At 46.6% G+C, this 27,657-nt stretch overlaps 1 protein-coding gene across 1 annotated transcript in view; it reads left to right on the top strand.

Moving 5' to 3' along the window:
• The window catches only part of LOC132588206 (BOS complex subunit NOMO1-like), a 54,974-nt gene that overhangs the window by 3,727 nt on the left and 23,590 nt on the right, over nucleotides 1-27,657 (top strand). Inside the window, exons 4-20 of the mRNA XM_060260557.1 lie at nucleotides 966-1,066; nucleotides 1,198-1,304; nucleotides 2,592-2,664; nucleotides 5,916-6,068; nucleotides 7,098-7,235; nucleotides 8,659-8,748; nucleotides 8,958-9,063; nucleotides 10,792-10,942; nucleotides 11,934-12,111; nucleotides 14,500-14,641; nucleotides 17,650-17,781; nucleotides 19,545-19,681; nucleotides 20,924-21,011; nucleotides 23,017-23,080; nucleotides 24,150-24,245; nucleotides 24,756-24,965; nucleotides 25,647-25,729. Coding sequence (XP_060116540.1) covers nucleotides 966-1,066; nucleotides 1,198-1,304; nucleotides 2,592-2,664; nucleotides 5,916-6,068; nucleotides 7,098-7,235; nucleotides 8,659-8,748; nucleotides 8,958-9,063; nucleotides 10,792-10,942; nucleotides 11,934-12,111; nucleotides 14,500-14,641; nucleotides 17,650-17,781; nucleotides 19,545-19,681; nucleotides 20,924-21,011; nucleotides 23,017-23,080; nucleotides 24,150-24,245; nucleotides 24,756-24,965; nucleotides 25,647-25,729 — 2,049 coding nt within the window. The remainder of the gene's footprint in view (nucleotides 1-965; nucleotides 1,067-1,197; nucleotides 1,305-2,591; nucleotides 2,665-5,915; nucleotides 6,069-7,097; nucleotides 7,236-8,658; nucleotides 8,749-8,957; nucleotides 9,064-10,791; nucleotides 10,943-11,933; nucleotides 12,112-14,499; nucleotides 14,642-17,649; nucleotides 17,782-19,544; nucleotides 19,682-20,923; nucleotides 21,012-23,016; nucleotides 23,081-24,149; nucleotides 24,246-24,755; nucleotides 24,966-25,646; nucleotides 25,730-27,657) is intronic.

Here is a 27,657-nt window from a genome sequence, read left to right as displayed (position 1 = left end):
AAGGAGTCCAGTCAGGGCCGGTGCGTGGGAGTAGACTGACTAGACAGTGGCCTTGGATGCCACCTGGCCTAGGAGCGCCACGAGGTGCCCCCTCTCTTCACCCCCGCACCAGTCCTGACTTCACCCAGGCCCCCCAAGTCTTGGGAAGCCTGGGCGAAGTGGTGGGGAGCGGGGCCACAAGTGCCTGGCTGCTGCCGCCTGGTCCTGTCTTTGCCCAGGCTCCCCAAAGCTCGGGAAGCCTGGGCAAGTGGTGGTGGGGAGCGGGACCATGAGCACCTGGCAGCTGCCACCCGGTCCTGTCTTCACCCAGGCTCCCTGAGGCCTGGGAAGCCTGGGTGAAGTGGGGGGGGGGTGTCAAGTGACTCATGAATATGATACCGGGGTGGGGTGCCAGAGTGCTATTCAGCCTGGGGCACAGAAAAGCCTAGCGCCGGGCCTGAGTCCGATGCTCAAATCTCTCTGTAGTAAATGCACTGGGCTTGCAGAAGAATGGGCGCTGAAACTCTTCCTATCATAAAATTTGAATGACTGGGTTTTGTGCAGCTGGTCATGAAATCAGAGGCCACAGAATTATAGGCAAGTGCTTGTAGCAGGAGTGGCCAAACTTGCTTAGCGTAAGAGCCACGTAGAATAAAACGTCATGTTTGAGAGCCACAAGGAAGGAAAACATGGGTAGGGAGAGGTGGAAAGAAAGCAACTTTAACTTTACGTGCATTCTCCAAGCTGTTAGCTGGCTTGGCTTGGAGAAGTGATTTAAAGAGAGAAATGGCTTATTTTTGGTGCAATCTTACCTTGAATTACTCTGAGCTCAGAAGCCAAGGGGCTTCAACTCACAAGATCACTACTTCGGTTCACAGTTCAGGCTTGAAAAATGCGAAGCTGTCTCCTAGAAGCAGCTGTAAAGTTTTCAAGGGATGCTGGTGCCTGTTCCTCCTTTTTATTTTTCATTCTGTTTTTTCTTTCAGAGCCAACCAGTGTGGACATCCATGTGGATGGTGTCAACGATATTTGCACTAAAGGAGGCGACATTAATTTTGTATTTACAGGCTTCTCGGTGAATGGAGAGGTGAGGCCTCTTTTCCTTGTTTTGCTGCCGTTTGCCTGATCGGTTGTCTGTTCTGCGGAGGTGGCGCAGAAGCAGGGAACTTTGCCTACGGATGATTGGAAGTTGAAATAGTGCTGTGTTAACTCTGGCAGGTTCTCAGCAAAGGGCAAGACCTGGGCCCTGCTGGTGTCCTGGTGGCCCTGAAGAACGCTGGTTCGGAGGTGACCATTCAAGCAACAGTGACTCAGCCAGGAGGAAAGTGAGTATGAATGGTTTAATCTAGGTTATAAAATGGAAGCAATTTTTAGGTGTATCTACACCTGGAAGTCATGTCGGCCTTTGGTAACTGACTCCTTCTGTGGGCCTGGAGGATCTTCAGAGAGGTGGCTGAATAAACCTGCCCCGGCCTTTCAACTGGGTATTTCAAGGACAGTTTCCCATCAGGTCAGGGCTGCCTGAAACCAGTTTTTCATCTGTGACTGTATTTTATTGGTTGGTGCAATGATCCCCAACTTTTCTAGACCTAGAACCCACTGAGCTTCGAGCAGGTGACAGGAAGTCTTCTGACACGAGGCTGCATGGCCATCTGAAAGCAATGCTGATTCTGTGAACTTAGACAGATCATGAGAAGGAGGGCAGGAAGGGTTCAATCGGTGTTTAGTTCTCATGGCCCTTTCTTACACTCCCAGGGAAATGCTGATTGCCACTTTGGGGTCAGGAAACAATTTTTCTCCTGGCCAATTCGACCAGGGATCCTGGAGGGGGTTTTGTCATCTTCTGGGCACGGAACAGAGGTCACTGGGTGTGTATTTGGGGTTGGACTGGATGACCCTGGATGTCCCTTCAGATGCTGATTCATTGACATTGGAGTGATGCTGCTAAAAGTGACATCAGTGATGTCAAGCTCAGGACTGTGGTAACACTTCCTTGTGGACAAATGAAGAATTTTTTTTAACCTTAAAAAAAAAAAAGCCCACGACTGTGAACATCACTCCAAGAGAATCAAGAACATAAGCCAAGCTCTGACAGATGTATTGTGCTGAGAAGCAGGGCTTTTGTGCGTGTGTGTGTGTGTAGCAGGAGCTCCTTTGCATATTAGGCCACACCCCCTTGAGGTAGCCAATCCTCTAAGAGCTTTCAGGGCTTTTCTTACAGAGCCTACTGTAAGCTCCAGGAGGATTGGCTACATCAAGGGGGTGTGGCCTAATATGCAAAAGAGTTTCTGCTACAAAAAAAGCCCTGCTGAAGAGCGGGTCAGGGTCACGGAAGAAATGTCCCCACACATGAGTGATATTGCCTCATTGCCGTGCTGTTTTTTCTCAGCGTTCATGCCAAGAGAGGTAAGAAGCACAGCGCTCCTGCTGTTTGTGCAGCAGCCCTTCCAGACGGTAAAAGAGATGGCACTACTGTAGGGGTTCTGCTACCCGGGAGCTGAAAACGAGTGCAGGGCTGCAATTGCATATGAATAGATTGTCAAGGGGAAAAAAATTGATGTAAATGCTGAGAAGTAGACAGTTGATGTCTGAATCCCTTTCCTCGTCTTCAGGTTCACCTTTTTCAGAGTGCTGCCTGGAGAATATGAGATCTTTGCTTCTCATCCCACCTGGACCCTGAAAGAAGTGAGTGCCGGTGCACACGGAACTATACAGGAGATGCTCCCCCAGCATCACCATTATTGCTGTAAATTGGAAGCAGTGATGCATCAGCCAGGGTTTCCTGGGTTTTGTGAGCTCTAGGAGAAGCAGTTTTGTGAGACCATGTGAAGCTTGGTTACTAGAACAGCCCTGCTTGACATGATACAGCTCCATCTAATCCAGTGTCTTGTTCACCACCAGTTTAGTCTTCCAGATACCTGAGCAGGAACTCCTTTGCATATTAGGCCACACCCTCCGTGATGTAGCCAATCCTCCTGGAGATTACAGTAGGCCCTGTATGAAGAGCCCTGTAAACTACAGGAGGATTGGCTACATCAGGGGTGTGTGGCCTAATAGGCAAAGGAGTTCCTGCTACAAAAAATAAGCCATGCCTCTGGGAAGCCCACTAGCAGGACATGAAAACCACTGTCAGTTTGTGTCCTTAGCCCCTGATATTTAGTGGTACATTTGCTTTGTACATTAAGTTTTCTCTGAGCCCCTGTGGCTGATAACTGTTGATAGAACCTCTTCTTCGGAGCCAGCTTGGTGTAGTGGTTAAGAGCGTCAGACTCTAATCTGGAGAACCAGGTTTGATTCTCCACTTTTTCTCCACATGCGGCCAGCTGGGTAACCTTGGGTTAGTACCAGTTCTCTCAGAGCTCTCTCAGCCCCACCTACCTCACAGGGTGTCTGTTGTGGGGAAGGAAGGGAAGAAGATTTTAAGCCATTCGGAGACTCCTTTGGGTAGTGGAAAGCAGGGTATAAAAACCAACTCTTCTCTTCATGAATTTATTTGATTCCCTTTTAAAGTCCTATAAACCAGTATCCCTTCTTCTTTTGGCAGTGAATTCCATTGGCTTTGTTTTTGTCCTGAATCTACATCCATTGGATGACTTCAAGTTTATCAGAAAGAATAAAAATGTCCCTATTCTGTGCCATTTACTAAATCTCTAAACTTCTTTCATATCGGGCGTTTTCGCACTGACCTTAATGGGCAGCGAGGCCCCTCTTCACCGCGCAGGCTCTGCGCGGATTTCGCACTAATTGCCGCGGAGCACCCGGAAGAGCCGGAAAGTCCCGCGGCTTTTGCGGCGCAAATGGAAACTGCCAAAAACCAGTTTCTATTTGCGCCGCAAAAGCCACGGGACTTTCCGGCTCTTCCGGGTGCTCCGCGGCAATTAGTGCGAAATCCCGTGAAGAGGGGCGTCGCTGCCCATTAAGGTCAGTGCGAAAACGCCCATCATGTCATCGGGCTTTTCCTCCAAAAGACATACATGCTGAGGTCTTTCAACACAGAACCATATTTTAAGAATCTGTTCTCCAACAGAGGAGGAAGGTATCCCTAGGATAGCTAGTTTTGTGTTTTTCAACCACATCAATCCCAGTATTGAGAGTTATTTCCTACTTATATCTTTATAAATGTACTTCATTGCTTGAAAAGGGCAGGTTGTGCATGTCTTCCTTCTGCAGGAATAATTCACCCTGTGATCTTATCAGTAAATAAGAGTTGAAGAAGAAGATATTGGATTTATATCCTGCCCTTCACTCCAAAGAGTCTCAGAGCGGCTCACAATCTCCTTTACCTTCCTCCCCCACAACAGACACCCTGTGAGGTGGGGGGGGGTGGATGGAGAGGGCTCTCACAGCAGCTGCCGTTTCAAGGACCCAAAGGGTGATTAATATGTGGAATTCACTGCCACAGGAGGTAGTGGGGGCCACAAGCATAGCCACCTTCAAGAGGGGTTTAGATAGAAATATGGAGCAGAGGTCCATCAGTGGCTATTAGCCACAGCGTGTGTATATATATATTTTTTGCCACTGTTTTTGGCAAAAAATTTTTTGCCACTGTGTGACACAGAGTGTTGGACTGGATGGGCCATTGGCCTGATCTAACATGGCTTCTCTTATGTTCTTAAGGACAACCTCTGCCAGAACTATGGCTGACCCAAGGCCATTCCAGCAGGTTTGGTGGAGCCAGTTTGGTGTAGTGGTTAAGTGTGCAGACTCTTATCTGGGAGAACCGGGTTTGATTCCCCACTCCTCCACTTGCAGCTGCTGGAATGGCCTTGGGTCAGCCATAGCTCTGGCAGAGGTTGTCCTTGAAAGGGCAGCTGCTGTGAGAGCCCTCTCCAGCCCCACCCACCTCACAGGGTATCTGTTGTGGGGGAGGAAGGGAAAGGAGATTGTGAGCCGCTCTGAGACTCTTCGGAGTGGAGGGCGGGATATAAATCCAATATCTTCTCCAATATCAGGTGCAAGTGGAGGAGTGGGGAATCAAACCCGGTTCTCCCAGATAAGAGTCCGCACACTTAACCGCTACACCAAACTGGTTGAGAATCATTATGCATGCTGGAGACTGATACAAATGACTGCTGCCTAATGTTTTCAAAGGGAGAACTCCCATTGCTTGTTCGCCCTTGCTTGTGGGCTTTGGTACAACTTGGTCATTTTTCACCAGGCATGGGTTCTTCTTATTATTTATTTGGATATTTGATTGCCCTTCCGAGAGCCAGGCTCAGGGCCATTAACAACAAAGTTATAGTTTACAAATGAAACCAAAATAAGAGAGCCAGTTTGGTGTAGTGGTTAAGTGTGCGGACTCTTATCTGGGAGAACCGGGTTTGATTCCCCACTCCTCCACTTGCACCTGCTGGAATGGCCTTGGGTCAGCCATAGCTCTGGCAGAGGTTGTCCTTGAAAGGGCAGTTGCTGTGAGAGTCCTCTCAGCCCCACCCACCTCACAAGGTGTCTGTTGTGGGGGAGGGAGATAAAGGAGATTGTGAGCCGCTCTGAGACTCTGTCCTTGAAAGGGCAGCTGCTGTGAGAGCCCTCTCAGCCCCACCCACCTCACAGGGTGTCTGTTGTGGGGGAGGAAGGGAAAGGAGATTGTGAGCCGCTCTGAGACTCTTTGGAGTGGAGGGCGGGATATAAATCCAATATCTTTTTCTTTTTCTCTTTGTGGGACCTGTCATATGCAAGCTATCCAGATGTATCAATATCACAAGCCACCTCCTCGCTGGTAGAAATCTGATGTCCCAATCTGTAAGGATTTTGTTTTGTTTAGCAATCAGATAAATAGTTCTGGTGAACAGCAAAGCTCATTCACCAGTTCATGGCATTTTACTGTGTCTCATCAAATTTGGATTTTTCCCTGTTTCTGTGGCTGTTGTTTGCTCTGGCCCTGCAAGGGTTCTGCAGTTGGGTGTGATCACACTGACCTTGTTTCTCTGCTTCAGGCCAGCACAAATGTGCGAGTGACCAATTCCAATGCCTATGCGTCTGGCCCTCTCATTGTAGCTGGTTACAACGTTTCGGGGTCAGTCCGAAGTGATGGAGAACCCATGAAAGGTGTCATGTTCCTTCTTTTCTCTTCTTCAGTACCCAAAGAGGTAGGTAGGGTCTTCTCCAAAAGGATTTTGTTCCTCATATAGATGGGAGCAGGTGCATCTAATCAGTCGGCCTTTCTTTTTCTCTTACAAGTTTGTAGATATTTGCTTGCAGACAAGTGGGTGACCAAATTGGGAAGCTGACTTCAAATTAAACTCATGCCTCAATGCATGCAGTAACTGTGTTGGCTGTCAGAATGTTTCCAAGCTTAAGGCACAGTGTGGGTTTTGTCCTTTAAAGCCCTAAATAGGTGAACTAGGACCAGAGTATTTTAGGAAAGCATCTTTTCACATGTAACATCTACTGCTGCCTTTCTTTTAGATCTGTCATTGAGAATCTGCTGCGATCATCATCTTTTGCTAGTGTACTATATATCAATATATATACTTATTTATAAAAGTAATTCTGGGGCAGTTTCAAGCATATGCAATAAAAATACATTTTAAAGTTGCATACCAAATTTAAAAAACTAATTTAAAAGTAAAATAAAGCAACTACATGTAATTTGATGAGCAGCAGATTAAAGAATCAACATAACCCTTCTAAAATCAGTAAATCTTTCTGTTAGGATTAGGGCCTTTTCAGGAGCTGCCCCTCTCCTGTGGAACTCACTTCCTCCGGATAATTTGCCCCTTCGCCTGCCCTTTTTAGGAAATGGACAAAATTATTCTTGTTCCACTGCTAAGCTTTTCAGAGGTTGGTCTCTTCATTTATTGATTTCAGACGCAACCTAGAGCGTTACTTCTCTCTACTTCTGTTATTTTTAACTGGTTCTGCTTTGCATTTTGTTAAAGCTGCATACTGCTTTGACAATCAGAGCTGAAAGCCAGAACTGACATTCAGTAAATTGATACAAATATTTCTGTGCAGGGTTTTTAAAAAAATCTTTGGAGGAGACAGCTTGTGCGAGCCAAAAATGGTTCAGAAATCCTGTGGTGCTCTCTGGCTCTGATCTGTGATCTTCTGGCTGACCAGTTACCTTGCTTGTGCTTGTGTCTGGCTCTTGTGCATATCTGCCTTGTTTTACACAGGACATCATGGGATGCAAAACCTCCCCAGTGGATGGCTTCCCCCTGAGGGAGGATTCTCTCACCTATCTGTGCAATGTGATTTCCAAAGAGGACGGCTCATTCACCTTTCTGTCTTTGCCCAGCGGGAAATACACTGTGGTAGGTAACAGGAGAAAGGCTTGTTTCCTCTGTGAGGGTTTCCTCTTCAGTGTGGGATATTCAGGGTGGTGTGATTTCATGGTGGGCAATACTGAAAAGGCAAATCTATTTTAATAGATACAAATTGTGAAATGATTTTTTTTTTGCTTGTTATGGGATTTGGAATTGCTTAATACACAGGGGTCAAACTTATTTGTTGTGAGGGCCGGAGCTGACATAAATGAGACCTTGTTGGGCTGGGCCACGTTGGGCCGGGCAGTGTTTGTTCCTATTTAAGATTAGGTAGCAGAGATATAAACTTTATAAAGGACACAGACAAACACGATTAAAGATTTCTTTTTAAAAAAACCCTTAAAATAAAACATTCTTAAAACATTTGCACTCTGTGGTCTTAAAGGTTCTTTCTTTGTATTTTTCCCATGGGATCCAGGGAACTGGGCAAGGAAGCTCTGGCTCTTTCCTTCCTTCCCCAGGAGACAAGGAGGGGGAGAAGCCTCAGCCAATGGAGAAAATAGAGGTTTTGCTCTGTAGGTCCTGTGTGATTGAGCAAGCCTTGCAAACCAAGCTGTGATGCAGAAGGAAGCAAGAGAGAGGGAGAAGAAGCAGACGACAGCCAGTTGCTCAGGGGCCTGATTCAGCCCCCAGGCCACATGTTTGACACCCCTGGCTTAACAAATGGATAATGGCAGGCAAAAGATGGAACACATGAAACACCTTTGATAGTGTGTTAGATGATCGGCCTGTCGAGATCAATCTTGTCTCCTCTGACTGACGGGGGTTCTCCAGGATCTCAGACCAGGGTCTTTCGCATCATCTACTACCTGAGCTTTTTATAACTGGAGAAGCTGGGGCTTGAACTTGGGACTTTCTGCATGCAAAGCAGATATTCCACCACTGAGTCATTGACTCTTGTGAGGCAGTTTGGTGCACTGGTTAAGAGCACGGACTCTAATCTGGGAGAACTGGGTTTGATCCCCCACTCCTTCACGTGCAGCTGCTGGGTGACTTTGGGAAGCCACAGCTCTCTCAGAGCTGTTGTCTAAATAGCAGTTCTCTCAGAGCTCTCTCAGCCCCACCTGCCTCACAGGGTGTCTGTTGTGGGGAGAGGAAGGGAAAGGAGATTGTAAGCTGTCCTGAGACTCTGAATTAAGGGTGTGATATAAATCTTATTTAGTCTTCCCCCGCACTGGTAAACTGTGGGATTGTCAGTTTGTTTTTTTTTAAACACAGGGCACTGGTCTCTATATTAATCTTATCTCTGGCCCTGAAGGGTCTTTTCTCATTTAAGTTTAATGAAATAGACGAACTCTCTCAATGCTGATATGTATGCTCCTTGAAATTGCTTTGTAGTCTTCACAAAGATTTTGGAGTCTTTTTTCGGAGAGATGCTTCAAAATCTGTACTTTTAAAAAAATCCTTTCAGGTACCGTTTTACAGAGGAGAGAGAATTACATTTGATGTCGCACCATCCAGGCTGGACTTCACTGTGGAACATGACAGTTTGAAAATTGAGGTGAGCTTTTGCTTTGTTTTCAAACTATGTCCCATATGTTGGATAAAGAAAAAAATCCTGCAAAGATTTCTGTTCAGGTGCCTCAGTTGTGATCTGTTGGAATTGGGAAAAGGCTGTGCTGAAGTCATGAATCCCGTTCCAGAAAGGAAAGGAAAGAGGTGGATGCCCTGTGACAGATTCTGTCTCTCAGGTTTCTCTTTTTCTTCCAGCCAGTTTTCCACGTCATGGGCTTCTCAGTGACAGGCAGAGTTTTAAATAGCCCTGAAGGTGAAGGAGTTGGCGATGCAACTGTGACACTGAATAACCAGATAAAAGGTATGTGGCAGCCAGTTTTGGGTCTTCCATTTGTCTGAGGAGGAGAACTTAGAAGTGGTTTGATCAAAATCTGTCACATTTTTATCCCTCCCTTCCTCTGAGCAGCTCAGAGCAGCATACATGGCTCTCCCCATCTCAGTGGTTAGGAGGTGTAGATTCTAATCCAGGTTTGATTCCCGACTCCTCTATGTGAAGCCAGCTGGGTGACCTTGAGTCACTCACAGTTCTCTCAGAGCTATACTCTCAAGAGCAATTCTCTTGAGAGCTCTCTCAGCCCCCAGCTACTTCCCAGGGTGTTTGTTGTGGAGAGAAGAAGGGAAGGCCACTCTGAGACTCTCAGATGGGCAGTGTATAAATCCAACTATTTTTCCGCTTCTTCTTCCTTACAACAACCCTGCACAATAGGTTAGACTGCGAGAGAGAGACTCGTCTAGGTAACCCAGTGAGTTTGAATGAGTAAGGATGGAATATCTGAAAAGCAATAAATTAGAACTCAATGCGCCCTGACCAAAAATACCACAAGCAAAATAATCTAGAAAAGGGGACCACTGAAGAAGAAGGGTAAACCTGCAGCCTGGTCTCATCCTACCACCCAGATTGCGAGATATTTTATCCAAGATAAAATATTCCCAGCACTTACTCATCCAGACAACTAATGAGGGAGGCGAATTTAACCTCCAGTTTGTTGCTGTTTGTTGCCCCGTGGTGCATAGAGTTAAAGCTGCAGTACTGCAGTCGTAAGCTCTGCTTACGACCTGAGTTTGATCCCCGGTAGAAGCTGGGTTTTCAGGTAGCCGGCTCCAGGTTGACTTAGCCTTCCATCCTTCCGAGGTCCGTAAAATGAGTACCCAGCTTGCTGGGGGGGAAGTGTAGGTGACTGGGGAAGGTAATGGCAAACCACCCCATAAAAAGTCTGCCATGAAAACGTTGTGAAAGCAACGTCACCCCAGAGTCGGAAACAATTGGTGCTTGCACAGGGGACCTTTCCTTTCCTTGTTGCTGTTGCAAACTTTGCTGCAGTTAGCAGCAAGTATGTCAACTCCTTCTTCCGCTCTGATATCCTAAAGTCCTCCCAGAGATTGAGAAGGCAAATGTTAGGGGATTGTGGGATCCAGACACCTGTAATAAAATAAATTTCAGTGATGACCTAAAAAGCCTCAAGCTTTCACGGTGAACTCTCTGAAAAGCCTCAAGCTGAATTTTTAATAAGTTTTATACTGTTTGCCTTTTCTTTTTCTTTTGTACCCTTAGAAGCTCATTGAGCAACAAAAGACACTTGTTTCCTTTTTTTTTCAAACAAGGGCTAAAAGGGCTGAGACAAATTTTGCAATTGCTAGATTATTGTTGTTGTTGTTAGTTGAATCACCCAGTCCTAGCTCAGACCAGACTCTGGGCGATGTACATCAAATGGAATGATATATAGATTAAAACAGCTCAACAATCCAGATTAAAACTATAAAATCCTTATCCTTGGGATCCTTATCATTGAGCAAAAGAGTCAGGGTTTCCAGAGGATGGGTTTATGATGCTTTTGGTTTTTATAATGTTTTATTTTATAAGCTGCCCTGGACAGGTTGTCTGGAGAGGCATCACAAATATTTTCCATGTAAATAAATAACATACTGTAAGCATCTGCGTATTACAGCTTCATATACCTGTTTTGCACCTTTTAAGCCAGTGATGCCAGATGTATTCCTGACATCTGTCCTTTTTTACTCTTTGTTGAAGTTGCCACGAAGTCCGATGGTTCTTTCCGCCTTGAAAACATCACGACTGGCACCTACACCATTCAAGCCCAGAAGGAGCATCTCTTCTTTGATACCCTCACGGTGAAGATTGCCCCCAACACTCCCCAGCTGGCTGACATCATAGTCACAGAGTGAGTGTCATTTGAGAACGAGGGACTCTAAAGAAACAAATCCAGTTTAAAGGGCAGAGCCAAGAGTTTGGGAGAGTTTTGGGGATCAGTTTTTATTGGCTGCACTCTGGATCAGTACTCCCTCTAAGCTGTGAGCAAAAATTCTACTTCATGAGCTACTGGCAATAAAGTCATGAGCTACTGCATACATTCGTTTGCTCTGGGGCCATCGTTCCTGAGCTAAAACAGAAATGTGTGACCTGGAGGCTAAAAAGCTGTGAGCTGGTTCATACTAACTCAGTTTAGAGGGAAGGCTCCTCTGGATAAACCTGGTATCCTTACTAGGACAACAGTTGATTTTTTTTTTGCAACCTGAAATTCAATTATTCTGTTTATTTTAACCTGTTGTGTGTTGCCCTGAGTCCTTTGGGGAATGGTGGTCTATAAATTTAATAAAAGTAATAACCAGGGCTTCTTTGTAGCAGGAACTCCTTTGCATATTATTCCACACACACCCTGATGTAGCCAATCCTCTAAGAGCTTACAAGGCTCTTAGTACAGGGCCTCCTGTAAGCTCTTGGAGGATTGGCTACATCAGGGGTGTGTGACCTAATATGCAAAGGGAAAAAAAGCCCTGGTAATAACCATCTCTATTGTTGAAAATTTGGGACCCAACATTTGCATGCGTGGGAATACTACAGGTGACCAGTAATTCGAAACTGGGACTTAAGAGGATGAGGTGAAGAGCTCCAGGAAGGATTTCAGCCAAAGGGTCAGTTTTTATTGACTTCACTCTGGATGAACCTGGTATCCACCAGGACAGCACTGGACTGTTCAGTCACCAAAAAGCCTTTTGGGTCCCTCTGAGTCTGCTTACATCATCCAGTCCTAACTCCTGCATCACATGAAAAGAAGTTATGTGACTTGCATAGCTCCAAAGATGCCCTTAGTGATTCTGCAGGTGTGACTAGAAAACTGTCCTATTAATAACTCTCCTTCCCATTTTCAATAGGTTCAGTGTCTGTGGCCAGATCTCGGTCACACGTTTTCCTGACTCGATCAAGCAGATTAATAAATACAAGGTGACCATGTTGCCCCAAGACAAGGACAAAGCCCAGATGGCTACTACAGAAACTGACAGTCATGGAGCCTTTTGCTTTAGGGCAAAACCAGGTGCATACATTGTTCAGGTAGGAATAATCTCTCATCCTAAAAAAGGATATTATAGCATTGGAAAAAGTGCAGAAAAGGGCAACTAGATTAAAGGTTTGGCACACTTTCCCTATGAAGAAAGGTTAAAACGCTTGGGGCTCTTTAGCTTGGAGAAACGTCGACTGCGGTGCTACATGATAGAGGTTTACAAGATTATGCATGGGATAGAGAAGGCCGAGAAAGAAGTACTTTTCTCCCTTTCTCACAATACAAGAACTCTTGGGCATTCAATGAAATTGCTGAGCAGTCAGGTTAAAACGGATAGAAGGAAGTACTTCTTCACCCAAAGGGTGATTAACATGTGGAATTCACTGCCACAGGAGGTGGTGGCAGCTACAAGCATAGCCAGCTTTAAGAGGGGATTGGATAAAAATATGGATCAGAGGTCCATCAGTGGCTATTAGCCACAGTATATATATGTGTGTGTGTGTGTATACACAAACACATATATTGGCCACTGTATGACACAGAGTGTTGGACTGGATGGGCCATTGGCCTGATCCAACATGGCTTCTCTTATGTTCTTATCCATTTGCTCGCCAGAGCAATCCAATGAGGTTTCTCTGGGATTCTTCCTTTGGCTGTTTTTTAGTTTCTTAGAAATCATAGAAGGAGGGATCATGACTTAGTCTCGAAGCACGCCTTTTGCATGCAAAAGGCCCTCAGGTTCTGATCTCTACTTCAGAGATCTTGGAAGACTGTTCTCTGACTGAATTTGTGAGGAGCTGCAGCCAGCGAAAGGGACCAGTGGTCTGCCATGGACATCCTCCCTCCCTCCATTTTCTTCTTCTTTCTGAAAGCAAAGATGGCATCACCAGAATGATTCTTCTTCGGAGAGGCTAGAGCTGACTTCATGCATCCTGACTCACTCGCTGAGCACCTTTGGGGCAGAATATTTCAGCCCTTTTGCCTGCAAACTGCAAAATAATTGTAAAGTTGTAAAATAAGCAAACTGTGGGTGATAACAGACAAGCAGATTGGAGCGGTTGGGAGGCGTTCCAAATTTGGCCGGCTCAAAAAGAGCTGCCTTGATGCTTCCGCACGCTCCCCAGTGAGGCAGCCCCATCCCGTCTGCAAGGCGACTTGGTGCGTTCAGATGGGGAGGTGCCTCAGAAGCCGGACTGCTCTTTTTCTTCCCTGAAGAGTCAAGCGCTTGTGTGCTCATGGACTCAAGTGCTCTGGTTAGGTTTTACAAAACAAAAAAGCCAGAAGTGGCTTGGCAGTTTCAAGGCACCTCGCATCTGCCCTGCTGCTTCCAGACGCTGACGGGGCAACTGGCTGTTGGCTCAGAAATTTGCTACCACTTCAGGTGGTAGCTTTTTGAGCTGGCCTGCAGAGGCCGGCAGACAGGGTGAGTGCAGGATGGGGATGGGCGGCAGATGCTTGTGTGTGGAAGGATTTTTGGGGTCGATTTCAGAGCCGTCTCTGAGTCAGCCCAATGTCCCAGTCTGTAATCACCCCGCGGGTACCAGATGTAAACCTCTGAGGATTGCAGAGTTGCCTTGCCCAGTCCTGATCCAGAAAGTTTAGATTTATAGTGATTTCTCGGGACGTTTTTGAGAACAAAACTAGCTCAAGTGGAGGTAAACAAGAGTGTCTTCTCCCCTCAAAGATCATGGCCTTTCTTGCATGCAATATTGCTAGAAGAGCCAGTAGAATATTCTGTGCTCTCATGGTGGGCGAGAGCGTCAAGGGGGATAGGTGTTTTATGAGATGTGTGAGATGGAAGAGCAGAGCTCATCCTGGTTTGAGGGAATAACATTCTGGTGACTGTGGCTATAGTTTTTGGTCCTGGACTACCAAGGAGGATGTTGGCAGAATGGTGATGTCATGCAAGCAGATCTCAAAGTAACCAGTCCTTGAGTTGAAACAAAGTATGGTTTTATTGATAATCCATGTGCTTCTATTGAGCCAAGTATTGGAATTGATACAGAGTAACAGTAGAATGCATACTTAAAGGTGGCACATCAAAGGTTCTCTAAACATTGCTACAATTGCTAAACAATCCCATATTCATGTGTGAAAGTTCACACGGTTCCCTTCTTTATCTCCTCTGTGGTTATTCTTCCTGGGTCCAGGGTCTGCCTGGGAAACTGTCCCTGGAGGCTTTATCTTCAAAGAGCAAATTCCTGCATTTGTTAGTAAAAGCGAAAGAGGCGCCGGCTAATTCTCTACTTTGATGTGCCTCAGCTTGGTTCAGGGTTAGTAACAGTTACAGTATAGCAGTTATATTCTGATAAACATAGACAGTCATAGTAAGATAAACATTACTTTACAGGCTAAGATACATCTAATCTTGGGGATCCTTATCTGTGGCATTGCATTTCACATGACGGTAATCTTTCCTGTTAACCTGTGTTCTGTAGGTCATCGTTCCCGAAGCAGAGAGCAGAGCTGGTCTTGCCTTGAAGCCCAAAATGTTTCCAGTGACAGTTGTTGCCAAGCCGGTGCTGGATTTAATCTTCTCCCAATTTCTGGCTGCTGTTTCTGGGGAAATCACTTGCTTGGGTGAGTTCGGTCTCTGTAGAGAAGCCTGCCTTGACCCCTTCACGTGGTCCTGTAGCTGGCTGAAGATGTAGGTCTCGAGACGGCTGGCCTCCCTTGGCAAGTGCAACATTCCATCTCTCTAATTGGTTGAAAACTTTTGGCCTCTCTAACCGGTTGACAACATTTCTTGTTCGATTTTTAAAGAGATCTCCCTAATTAATGAGGTGTTTTTTTAAAAAATGCTAATTTTAGTATAAGAATGTACAAATTAATAGGAAACCATGGAGGCCATTGTGGGCCTCAAACTGTAGCAACGTTGAGCTCAGCTGTTCTGTGAATGACTGAGGCTGAAAGAGGGGGCTGTTTGAGAAGAAGATGATGATATTGGATTTATATCCTGCCCTCCACTCCGAATCCCAGAGTCTCAAAGCGGCTCACAGTCTCCTTTATCTGCCTCCCCCACAACAGACACCCTGTGAGGTGGGTGGGACTGAGAGGACTCTCACAGCAGCTGCCCTTTCAAGGACAACTCCTGTGAGAGCTATGGCTGACCCAAGGCAATTCCAGCAGGTGCATGTGGAGGAGTGGGAAATCAAATCCAGTTCTCCCAGATAAGAGTCCGCACACTTGGAACTTCTTACAGTAAGAACTTCTTACAGTAACCACTATGCTAAACTGGCTCTTGGTGTAGTGGTTAAGAGTGGTGGACTCTGATCTGGAGAACCAGGTTTGATTCCCCACTCCTCCTTCACAGGCTGGGTGACCTTGGGGCAGTCACGGTTCTCTCAGATCTGTTCTCTGAAGAGCAGTTCACTCAGAACTCTCTCAGCCTCACCTAACAGGGTGTCCGTTGTGGGGAGAGGAAGGGAAGGAGATTGTAAGTCGCTCTGAGACTTTGAGTGAAGGGTGGGAATAAATCCAGTCTACTCCTCCTCCTCTTTAGAACTGTGGCATAGCAGTTAGTGTTGCGCCAGGATCTGAGAGATCTAGGTTCTAATCACCACTCTGCCATGGAATCTCTCTGGGTGACATTAGGCCACTTGTATCAGCCTAGCCTAACTCATGGGGTTTTGTTGGGAGGATAAAATGGAGGAGAGAACATTATAACCCACTGTTGGTCCTCATTGGGAAGAACAGTGCGGGGGTATAAAGTCAAAATAAATCAATGGTTGATCTTCTTTACATCTCCACTTAAAAGGGTCAGGTAGCACATGATGTAAAAGACCACTTCCAGAGACCCTGTAGAGAATTATCAGTTTGGGTAGACAATACTGACCTTCAGAGGTGGAATTCTATCAGGAGCTCCTTTGCATATTAGGCCCCACCCCCTGATGTAGCCAATCCTCTAAGACCTTACAAAAAAGAGCCTTGTAAGATCTCAGAGGATTGGCTACATCAGGGGGCTGGGGCCTAATATGCAAAGGAGCTGCTGCTAGAATTCCACCCCTGCTGACCTTAATAGACAAGTAGTTGGACTTGGTATGGAACGGCTTAATAGATTCACAAGTGCTTTTTTATTTTGCAATGGATGTTGTTTTCATAGGAAGATCTTCCTCAACAACAGAAGTTCATGCATGGGTACATTTTCCATGCTCTGCTGCAAATGTCAAAATGGGCCTCTGGCAAACTCAAGGACTGCCTGGAGTTTTCAGTAGAACAAAGTTAGGGCACCTTTAAACAATGTTCTCTCTAAGCTGAGTTAGTGTGAGCTAGCTCACAGTTAGCCTCCAGCTCACACATTTTGGTCTTAGCGCAGGAAAAATGGCCCCAGAGCACACTTATTGATGCAGTTGCTTACAACTTTAATGCCAGTAGCTCACAAAGTTGAATTTTTGCTCACAGGGCGCCACGGTTTTGAGGGAACATTGCCTTTAAGACCGACAAAGTTTTATTCAAAGTATGAGCTTTCGTGCACACACACATTTTCTCAGATACCTTAAAATGGAAGTTAACATATCTTAAATAAAACTTTGGGGGTCTTCAAGATGCCCCTGGACTCTGACCTTGTTCTGCTCCTTCAGACCAACACAGCTGCCCACCTGGATCAGTTTTTGGTAGAGCGTGTGCTGGACAGATTGGGATTTTAGGGAGGGACGGTGGCTGCTTGGTAAGCAGAAGGTCCCAGGTTCAATCCCCGGCATCTCCAACTAAAAAGGGTCCAGGCAAGTAGGCATGAAAAACCTCAGCTGGAGACCCTGGAGAGCTGCTGCCAGTCAGGGGAGGGACGGTGGCTCAGTGGTAGAGCATCTGCTTGGTAAGCAGAAGGTCCCAGGTTCAATCCCCGGCATCTCCAACTAAAAAGGGTCCAGGAAAATAAGCATGAAAAACCTCAGCTGGAGACCCTGGAGAGCTGCTGCCAGTCAGGGGAGGGACGGTGGCTCAGTGCTAGAGCATCTGCTTGGTAAGCAGAAGATCCCAGGTTCATTCCCTGGCATCTCCAACTAAAAAGGGTCCAGGCAAGTAGGCATGAAAAACCTCAGCTTGAGACCCTGGAGAGCTGCTGCCAGTCAGGGGAGGGACGGTGGCTCAGTGCTAGAGCATCTGCTTGGTAAGCAGAAGGTCCCAGGTTCAATCCCCAGCATCTCCAACTAAAAAGGGTCCAGGAAAATAAGCATGAAAAACCTCAGCTGGAGACCCTGGAGAGCTGCTGCCAGTCAGGGGAGGGACGGTGGCTCAGTGGTAGAGCATCTGCTTGGTAAGCAGAAGGTCCCAGGTTCAATCCCCGGCATCTCCAACTAAAAAGGGTCCAGGAAAATAAGCATGAAAAACCTCAGCTGGAGACCCTGGAGAGCCGCTGCCAGTGTGAGTAGACAATACTGACTTTGATGGACCGAGGGTCTGTTTCAGTGTAAGGCAGCTTCATGTGTTCATATAATGTGGTAGCTCTCAAGTAATGCTCCTGGCAATCTCTTGAAGACTATGATCAGCCTTCAGTTTCTTGGAATCTCCTTACTGTAAGAAGTTCCAATTTATAGGAATTTATTTTTTTGCCGGCCACTCACTGGTGCCCTTTTACTGCCTTCCCTCAGATGCTTGTGGCGAACTCCTCGTGGCTCTGCAGTCTGTGAACCGGCAGGGAGAGAAACGGAGCCTCCAGCTTGCTTCTAAGACCAACTCTGTGAATTTCATCTTTGAAAATGTGCTTCCAGGCAAATATAAAAGTAAGGCTCACTTCTTGGGACGCTTTGCTCTCCATCCCTCTCTGTATGTTCCCAGTCTTTTTTTTTTAGGATGTTGATGTGAAATCTGAAATTCTAAATGGGATATCTTAAAGCCACCACAAAATCCAAACAAATGCCACTTTATAGATTTCCAGCTCGCTGTGCTAAAATTAGAGGAGTTCTGTTAAGTTCCAAAGATCAATGCTGATATTTCTTACATGTCAGTGACCTTTAGCCCATCCCTCTGCTCTGCAAAGCCTGAATCCTTCCCCCAAGTGGCTCTTCCGCTGGAACCAGTTGCATAGCTTGTAGAAGCCCCAGGCTTTGCTGAGCTGGGTGAGTATTTCTAGCATGATTCAGGAACAAACACCTACTGTGTCTGGTCTACACGTGCAGGGTCAGGTGGCAGAACAGGGACGGCTCCATTTCACCCCAAGGCAGGGGGGTAATGTTGTAGCTCCGCTCTGATGCGCTGGCATTCTCCTTGCTCCTTCAAGAAGCGAAAATGTTCGGCGTCCTCTTTTGCTTGAAGCGGGGATTGCCGTCCACTTGGCGGTCTACACCTTTCGTTTGCAGGATGTGTAGAGCAGACACGACTGTTAACGAACCAATGGCTGATTTATGCCAGTCATGTCACCCTGAAAGCCCAGTGTTTTTTATGTCTGCAGCCGTGCAACAGTGGCAGATCTGTTACAACTCTTGTGTATGAGGCCTGCTTAACACATGCAAGAGATTGAAATGGGAACGAGGGGTTGGAATGGACAGACTGCAGGTGGGACAACTGCACCTTGGAATGCTCCCCTGTGTTAACCCCACCCCACCCCTCCCCGGAAACAGAAAAGCATCAAAGCAAGCAAAGGGGGTGTCTGAGCCCCCTTGTAGGGGAGGGTGGGTTGTAAATCTAAGAAATAATTTTTAAAAATCTTCCTCGTTGTGCTAGGGTATTTTTTTTAATGGAAGGGACCATTCCAAATTGGAAATGTTACACCTGCAACGTGCACATTACCATGTCATTCTCTGCACTTTACCATGTCAGCCTGTACTTTACCATGTCACATTCGGGCATGTGTGAACTTGACTCCAGTGGACTGTAATTCACATGTCTGAGGAATTCTTTTTCCATGTGTGTAAAGTGCCATCAAGTTTCAGCCAACTCATGGTGACTCCAGTGGGATTTTCAAGGCAAGAGACGTTCAGAGTTGGTTGGCCATTGTCTCTGCCTAGCAACCCTGAACTTCCTTGGAGGTCTCCCATCCAAGTTCTAGAAGAAGAAGATGAAGAAGATATTAGATTTGTACCCCACCCTTCACTCTGAATCTCAGAGCCTCAGAGCAGCTCACAGTCTCCTTTATCTTCTTCCCCCCACAACAAACACCCTGTGAGGTAGGTGGGGCTGAGAGAGCTCTTACAGCAGCTGCCCTTTCAAGGACAACCTCTGCCAGAGCTGTGGCTGACCCAAGGCCATTCCAGCAGCTGCAAGTGGAGGAGTGGGGAATCAAACCCGGTTCTCCCAGATAAGAGTCCGCACGCTTCACCACTACACCAAACTGGCTCTAACCAGAGCTGACCCTGCATAGCTTACGAGATTGAGCTTGCTCGAACCATCCAGGTCAGGGCTTCTTTCTCCATATTAGAATCTAGTGAACTGTTGCATCTGTATTTAGGGACTTTTTTATGCTGAATTTTGGCACAGTGTTTTCTTACTGTGATCTATAAGAGTCCAATCTGACCTCATACGATCCTCCTCATAACTTTCCTTGTAGTGAGCATTGTCCGTGAAGACTGGTGTTGGAAGAATAAATCCTTGGAACTTGAGGTGTTGGAAGAAGACGTGTCGGGGATTGAGTTCCGCCAGACTGGATACATGCTACGCTGTTCCCTTTCTCACGCAATTACCTTGGTAGGTGCAGGAAGCTGAATGCTGAGCATTCTTGCAAGTGACAATTGTATGGAGGGATTCCTGCCATCCTGGCCAGACATCCTCATGTGGGCATTTCCTGCCTGCAGAAAGTATTATTATTATTAGTTTATTTCTATTCTGCCCCTTCCACCTTTTGGGGGGCTCAGAGCGGAGTACAATTTAAATTAAAATCACAATAAAATCATAATAAAAACAAGTTCAACATTCAGTAAGTGCAGTTAGTTCAGCAAGGTGATATAAAGCAAGATAGTATAGCTCCACAATACAGTGGTGCAGCGAGCCATGAGGGCATAGGGGGAGGCCAACTGATCTAATAGGTAGATAGATGCCTGCTGCCTCATCCAAAGACCTGGCAGAACAGCTCCGTTTTACGGGCCCTATGAAAGGCCAGCAAGCCAGGTAGGGCCCGGATCTCCATAGGGAGCTGATTCCACCAGGTCGGGGCCAGGACCTAAAAAGCCCTGGCCCTGGTAGAGCCAAGACGGGCTGGGGAGTGTCAGAAGATCCTGGGAGACTGAACGAAGTGACCTCCGGGTGTATATGGAAGGAGACGGTTCCATAAGTATGTTGGTCCCAGGCCGCATAAGGCTTTAAAAGTAAAAACTAACACCTTGAAACGGATCTGGTATTCTATGGCAGGGGTGGCCAATGGTAGCTCTCCAGATGTTTTTTGCCTACAACTCCCATCAGCCCCAGCAATTGACCATGCTGGCTGGGGCTGATGGGAGTTGTAGGCAAAAAAAACATCTGGAGAGCTACCGTTGGCCACGCCTGCTCTATAGGCAGCCAGTGCAGATCACGGAGCGCTGGCCATATGCTCACCCGTATAGGTGATGCAGTCAGCAAGCAAGCTGCTGCATTCTGCACCTGCTAGTTTCTGGATCAGTTTTGGGGCAAGCCAGCGTAGAGTGAGTTACAGTAGTCCAGCCTGGAAGTGACCATTGCATGGATCACTGTAGCCAGATCTTGGGAGGATAGGTATGGTGCTAACTGCCTGATCTCCCGTAGGTAGAAGAAGGCAGACCGCGCAGCTGTTGTGAATTGGACCTCCTTGGAAAGGGAGGCATCCAGAATCACTCCCAGACTCTTCACCTGCTGGGCTGGTACCAAGGCAGCCCCGCCCAGGGCTGGGAGCTGGATGACATGCATTAGTCCTTCTGCTTAGTCTTTTGGTTGTTTGCTTGGTTTCAAGTAATTTTGTGTGTGTTTTTAATTCGTCAGGAGTTTTACCAAGATGGAAATGGACCCGAGAATGTTGGCATTTACAATCTGTCCAAAGGCGTGAACAGATTCTGCCTCTCAAAACCAGGTAAATGCCTTTCTGTGGCTGATTGCAAATGTTTATGTGCGTGGAAAATAATTATCGGGGGACGGGGATCAGGAAAAAACTCACATTCTTTTCCTTTTGACTTTCCCCCTTGAATCTTTCCCCCTTTTCCTTTTGACTTTCCCTTGAAGGGGAGGGACGGTGGCTCAGTGGTAGAGCATCTGCTTGGGAAGCAGAAGGTCCCAGGTTCAATCCCTGGCATCTCCAAAAAAGGGTCCAGGCAAATAGGTGTGAAAAACCTCAGCTTGAGACCCTGGAGAGCCACTGCCAGTCTGAGAAGACAATACTGACTTTGATGGACCAAGGGTCTGATTCAGTATAAGGCAGCTTCATATGTTCTTCATATGTTCAATCTCCAGGTAGACTAAGCTGAGATAAAATAACAGGCCTAGAGTCACCCGATGAGTGTCATAACTCTAAAGTAGGGGTGTGCGTTTGGCTAAACCTGAGCTGAAAAAATACCCAGAAAATACCTAAATCGGTATTTTTGGGGTGTTGATAAAGCTGGATTTTGATTTCAGATATTTTTTGAATTTTTTTTTTATTTTATTACATTTATATCCGCTCTCCCCTGATGGGCTCAGGGCAGCTCACAACAATTAAAACAACATAATGCTAAAATAAAATTGCAATAAAATTAAAAACATTTCATATAATTTTGTACAGTTTAAAAGAGATCTTGTTTCTCTGTCTGAAATGACTGCTGGACAGACGAACTTATTATCCCAGCATTGGGATTTAGGAATATCAAGAAAAACCAATATTTTTCAGATTCAGTATATCTCAGCCTGAAAAATACTGGGATTTCTTGGCACACCCATGTGCTAAAGTTTTGAACTTGAATCTTTTTACTGTAGCCCAGCATTCATTCCACTCCAGTACAGAGCCTTGCTTCTTACCCAAGTCTCTCCAACGAAGCCGTTGCTCAATTAGACTATGATTCCAAGTCCAGCCTGCATTACCTAGAGCAGGGGTGGCCAACGGTAGCTCTCCAGATGTTTTTTGCCTACAACTTCCATCAGCCCCAGCCATCAGCCATGCTGGCTGGGGCTGATGGGAGTTGTAGGCAAAAAAACATCTGGTGAGCTACCGTTGGCCACCCCTGACCTAGAGCACATCGTCTTCAGAATACTGGACAAAATGTCCCAATTTTAAAATGGCATTGAAATGACTGTAGCAGTCTAAGGAACTATGTCTTTTTCTGGGGAGAGTGAGAGTACCTTGGAGAGCCCAGGGCTTTTTTTTTTAACAGGAACTCCTTTGCATATTAGGCCACACCCCCTTGATGTAGCCAAAAGAGGCTAGACTGAAGACAACTAGAGAGCAAGCCTTTTCAGCAATGGCCCCCCGATGGTGGAATCAACTTCCAGAGATGGTGCGAGCCCTGCGGGACCTGAATCAGTTCCGTAGGGCTTGCAAAACCTCTCTGTTTCAACTTGCTTTTGAGACAGAACCTGGCTAAACGGATCTGTACCCATCCAGCCATCTTGTCCATGATTGTGATCTGTAGCACTTTATAGCACCTGTTTTATCTATTTAATTAATTAATCATGTAACTGTATTTTAACTGAATTGTAATTTTAAAATTGTTCATTTATATGGTATTTCATGTATATCATGGTCTTCCATGTCTGTGAGCCGCCCTGAGCCCGCCTTTGGCGGGGGAGGGCGGGATATAAAAATAAATTTATCTTTATCTTATAATCCTTCTGGAGCTTACAGTAGGCCCTGTACTAAGCGCCCTGTAAGCTCTTAGAGGATTGGCTACATCAGTGGTGTGTGGCCTAATATGCAAAGGAGCTCCTGCAAAAAAAAAGCCCTGGGAGAGTCCTCCCTATTTTCTGTTCTGATGAGTGTTTTGGTCCAGCAGAAACGGGAGGGAGGTGTTGTCCAAATGGGGAAAGAAGCCCAGGAGAGAAAAGTGTGGACATTTACCTTTTACATGGGAAATCTGAATACATTTCTGTTTTTTTTCTAATTCCTCCAGGCGTATACGAAGTAACGCCCCGCTCCTGTCACAGATTTGAACACGAATACTACACCTATGACACGTAAGCCTGGGTGGTGGAATAATGCTTGCACGAGGAGCTTCGGTGGCCATTTGAACATAGTCCTCCTCTTCCCCAGGCTCCACAGGGCAAGATGGCTGCTCCCTCATAGCAGAGATTGCAGCTCTTCAGCATCCTGGTTCAGTTTAGGCCAAGATCCTAAATGCTGATTTAAAGAAAGATCAGAACAGCCTTTCCCCCTTTCTATGCACTCTGCTTCCATCCCTTCAGGCAAGACTTTTTAAAAGTAGGAATGCAGAGGAACGCAGTTCCAGCTGGTTTGGCGGCAGGGGGTGTGACCTAATATGCAAATGAGTTCCTTTTGTAGATAAAAGCCCTATGTCAGGAGTGGCCAACGGTAGCTCTCCAGCTGTTTTTTTTCCCTACACTCCCATCAGCCCCAGCCAGCATGGCCAATGGCTGGGGCTGATGGGAGTTGTAGGCAAAACATCTGGAGAGCTACCGTTGGCGACCCCTGCCCTATGTGAAACAGTGGTGATGTCAGGGGGTGTGGCTTGATATGCAAATGAGTCCCTGCTTGGGATTTTCTGCAAGAAAAGCGCTTCCTTCAGGCATTTCGTGCTTGAAAGAATTCCTCATCTCCACTGTGCTGTTGAGGGACCTTTGCTGGAGCAGCTGAACTTCTTGGGCGGTCTGTTCTTTGTGGATTGTCTTCTTGAAAGAACTCTTGAAAAGATCCCACAACCAGCTGCTTCCTCTCCCGAACTGCCTCCTTTCCACTCCGTTCCATTCCTTGCCCTTTCACTGCAGTCAGTTGCTAAAGATGCAACCCCCTTTTCAGTTTAGGTTTTAAAATGAAAACAGCTTCTTGTTTCAACATGCGGTGGGAATTGTCTCTCTCTGTTTTGTGTGCACGCGCCCACACTGCTCTTGGGGATCGCCTGAAACTGTACCAGGGGCTCCCAGCTATTACCAGCCTGCAGTCTCAACTCCTGAAAACCACCTGAATTTTATGTTGCTTGGAGCTTTGTGGGGTGAAATGGAGGGAAAGGAGAGGTTGTTGGGAACCACTTTTAAGCGCACTTTGTTTTTTCTTTGCCTTGGTTTCCAGGTCTGCGCCGAGTATCCTGACGCTTACTGCCATTCGACATCATGTCCTTGGAATGATAACGACGGACAAATTGATGGATGTGATGGTGACCATTAAGTAAGGACTTGGAGGCTATAATGTGTGTGTCCTTACATGGTTTATTCAGCCTTTGACCAGCATGTAGGTGCTCAAGTTAGTGGCTTGAGTGAGTGATCCAAGTTGCATTTTACAGGGGAAATCCTCCTTTTCTAAGTCCTGTTCCAGCCTACAATCCAGTGTAGTTTATACTTTCCAACAGTGGCGTATGTGACCACCTCCAGTTTTCACTTTCTTCCTTGTACCTTTTCTATGATGTAGTGATGAAGTGCATTGACTCTTATCTGGGAGAATCGGGTTTGATTCACCACTCCTCCACTTGCAGCTGGAGTGGCATTGGATCAGCCATAGCTCCCACAGAGGTTGTTCTTGAAAGGGCAGCTTCTGTGAGAGCTCTCTCAGCCCCACCTACCTCCAGGGTGTCTGCTGTGGGGGAGGAAGGTAAAAGGAGATTGTGAGCCACTCTTAAGATTCAGAGAGAAGGGCGGGGTATAAATTCAATATCTTCATCATCTTCTTTTCCCCACCCAGGTCTTCAATTGACAGCGAACCAGACTTGGTCCTTGGCCCACTGAAATCACAGCAAGAACTGCGCAGAGAGCAGCAGTTGGCTGAAATCAAGACACGCAGGGAGGAGAGAGAAAGGAAGGGCCCAGAAGAAGAAGGGTCGAAGCCACCAGTGCAGGAGATGGTGGAAGAGCTGCAGGGGCCATTCCACTACGAGTTTTCCTACTGGGCCCGGTATGTTGCCTTCTCTCTCAAAGGATATGTGGCTTTCCCCTGCATTTGTGTTTCCATATATCAGAGCTTTTTACTGATGTTTTTAAAAGAGGAGACGTGCATGTTGTCGGGCCAGCAGGGGCATAGACGTCTGCGGTTCAAGAGCCAAGAGCTGTCACCTTGGATGATGTGATCTGCATTTTGTAGCCCTTCTATTTCAGTGCAAAAAAATTTCCAAATTTCTTTTTTGCTTCCCTCTGCCTGTGTGAAGCAACCCTAAAGCATTTTTATTCCTCTAGACTTTTGAGAGCTGCTTGTATTTATTGATTTTTTTGTGTGTGTGGGCCATAAGTGTGGCTGCATTTGCACTTGCTTGGGTTTGTGCTTTATTCATTTTCAAGCAGTGAGTTTTAAACCACTTTTATCTATCAACCTTCTTGTATCCCTTGCTATGACCCAAACTGCTGGCATCACTTTCTGAAGTTCTTGTCCCAGATCCTCACTGGGGCTCACCTGTGGACCACTGAACCTACTCATTTTTTAAAGAGTTTGAGCGGTTAACAGTTGAGGAGGCTCTTTCCTTAGAATGTTTGCAAGAAAATTTGAGAGGACAAACCTCACTTTCAAACTTCAGCATGTCAGAACTACAAGCTATATGTGATCTGGATCCAACTTTTGTATTGTTTATGGCTTTTATAACAGGTCTGGGGAGAAGATAACTGTGACACCATCCTCAAAAGAGCTCCTTTTCTATCCACCATTAGTAGAAGCTGTCGTCAGTGGAGGTAGGTCTTGGAGGTAGATTTGCAGCGCAGAGTTATTGATGTGGTTGTTCATGGCTCTGTGGTACGCTCATGCTCTCCATGAAGAAGGCCCAGTGTTCAGTCCCAGGCATCTCTAGTTGAATACTCTCAAGGAAGAAGTTTGGAGAAGACCCCTGACTTGAGATCTTGGTGAGCTGCAGTGCAGTGCAGAAGAATACTGAATTGGATGGATGAAAGATCTGTCTCCAGACAAGACAGCTTGACTGTGCTGTTTGTGGGTTAATTTGTGTTCCCTAGGCCCGTGGTGCAGAGTGGTAAAGCTGCAGTACTGCAGTCCTAAGCTCTGCTCACAACCTGAGTTTGATACTGGTGCATGCTGGGTTCAGGTAGCCAGCTCGAGGTTGACTCAGCCTTCCATCCTTCCAAGGTTGCTAAAATGAGTACCCAGCTTGCTGGGGGGAAAGTGAAATGACTGGGGAAGGCAATGGCAAACCACCCCGTAAAAAAGTCTGCCATTAAAATGTCATAATGCAACATCACCCCAGAGTCGGAAATGACTGGTGCTTGCACAGGGGACTACCTTTACCTTTAGCATATTAAAGAGATCACTGTTTCCTAGCAAATTAAAGAGATCACTGTTCCCAGCCAAAATTCCCTCTAAGCTTCAATCAATCAATCAATCAATCATTTTATTTATATCCCGCCCTCCCCGCCGAAGCAGGCTCAGGGCGGCTAACAGCATCAATACAGTAAATTATACAATAAATTTTTAAAAACAATAGCTAGTTTAACAGTTTAATTTAAGATTCTAAAATTACTAAAATTAACATTCTGGTGCTATTTCAGCAGATGGTGAAAATCACTTAGGCAAGTCCTTCTGTTTTCCTTTTAATCGGCGAAGGCCATCCCAAAGAGGATGGTCTTGCAGGCCCTGCGAAACTGTTCAAAGTCCTGCAGGGCCCGCACTTCTTCCGGGAGCTGGTTCCATAGGTGTGGAGCTATAATAGAGAAGGCCTGCATGCGAGTGCTCTGTAGTTTTGCCTCCTTCGGCCCGGGGATGGTCAGTTGGTTCTTCCCTGCTGACCTCAGTGCTCTTTGGGGTTAATATGGGGAAAGACGGTCCCTCAGGTAGGCAGGTCCTCGGCCATATAGGGCTTTAAAGGTAATAACCAGCACTTTGTAATTAATCCAGCATATAACTGGCAGCCAGTGCAGTCCGCGCAGCCCTGGCTGTATGTGCTCCCATTTCGGGAGCCCCAATAGCAGCCTAGCCGCCGCGTTCTGCACTAGCTGCAGCTTCCGGGTTCGGCACAGAGGCAGCCCCATGTAGAGGGCATTACAGTAATCCAATCTCGAGGTGCATGAATCACTGTTGCTAGGTCCTGACGCTCTAGGAAGGGGGCCAACTGCCTTGCCCGCCTTAGGTGAAAAAAGGCTGACTTAGCAGTGGCTGCTATCTGGGCCTCCATTGATAGTGAAGGCTCCAGTAGAATTCCCAAGCTCTTGACCCGGTGTGCCGCTTTCAGCAGCACCCCGTCAAAAACCGGGAGAGGTATTTCCCTCCCCAAAGCGCCCCGACCCACGCAAAGGACTTCTGTCTTCGTCAGATTCAGCTTCAACCCACTCAGCCTTAGCCAAGTTGTCACAGCCTGCAGTGCCGGGTCCAAATTCCCTGGGACGCAGTCAAGCCGGCCATCCATTAGCAGATTGAGCTGGGTGTCATCTGCATATTGGTGACACCCAAGCCCGTGCCTCCGGGCAATCTGGGCAAGGGGGCGCATATAGATATTAAATAGCATCGGTGAGAGAATTGCTCCCTGAGGCACCCCACAATCTAGTGTGCGCCTCTGGGACAGCTCACCCCCGATTGCCACCCTTCAGAGTCTTCTGAGCAAAAATTCTACTTTGTGAGCTACTGGCATTCAAGTTGTGAGCTACCACATACATAA

The sequence above is a fragment of the Heteronotia binoei genome, chromosome 20 (genome assembly GCF_032191835.1).
Source record: "Heteronotia binoei isolate CCM8104 ecotype False Entrance Well chromosome 20, APGP_CSIRO_Hbin_v1, whole genome shotgun sequence".
NCBI classification, from domain to species: domain Eukaryota; kingdom Metazoa; phylum Chordata; class Lepidosauria; order Squamata; family Gekkonidae; genus Heteronotia; species Heteronotia binoei.
This window is presented reverse-complemented; position numbering and strand designations above follow the sequence as displayed.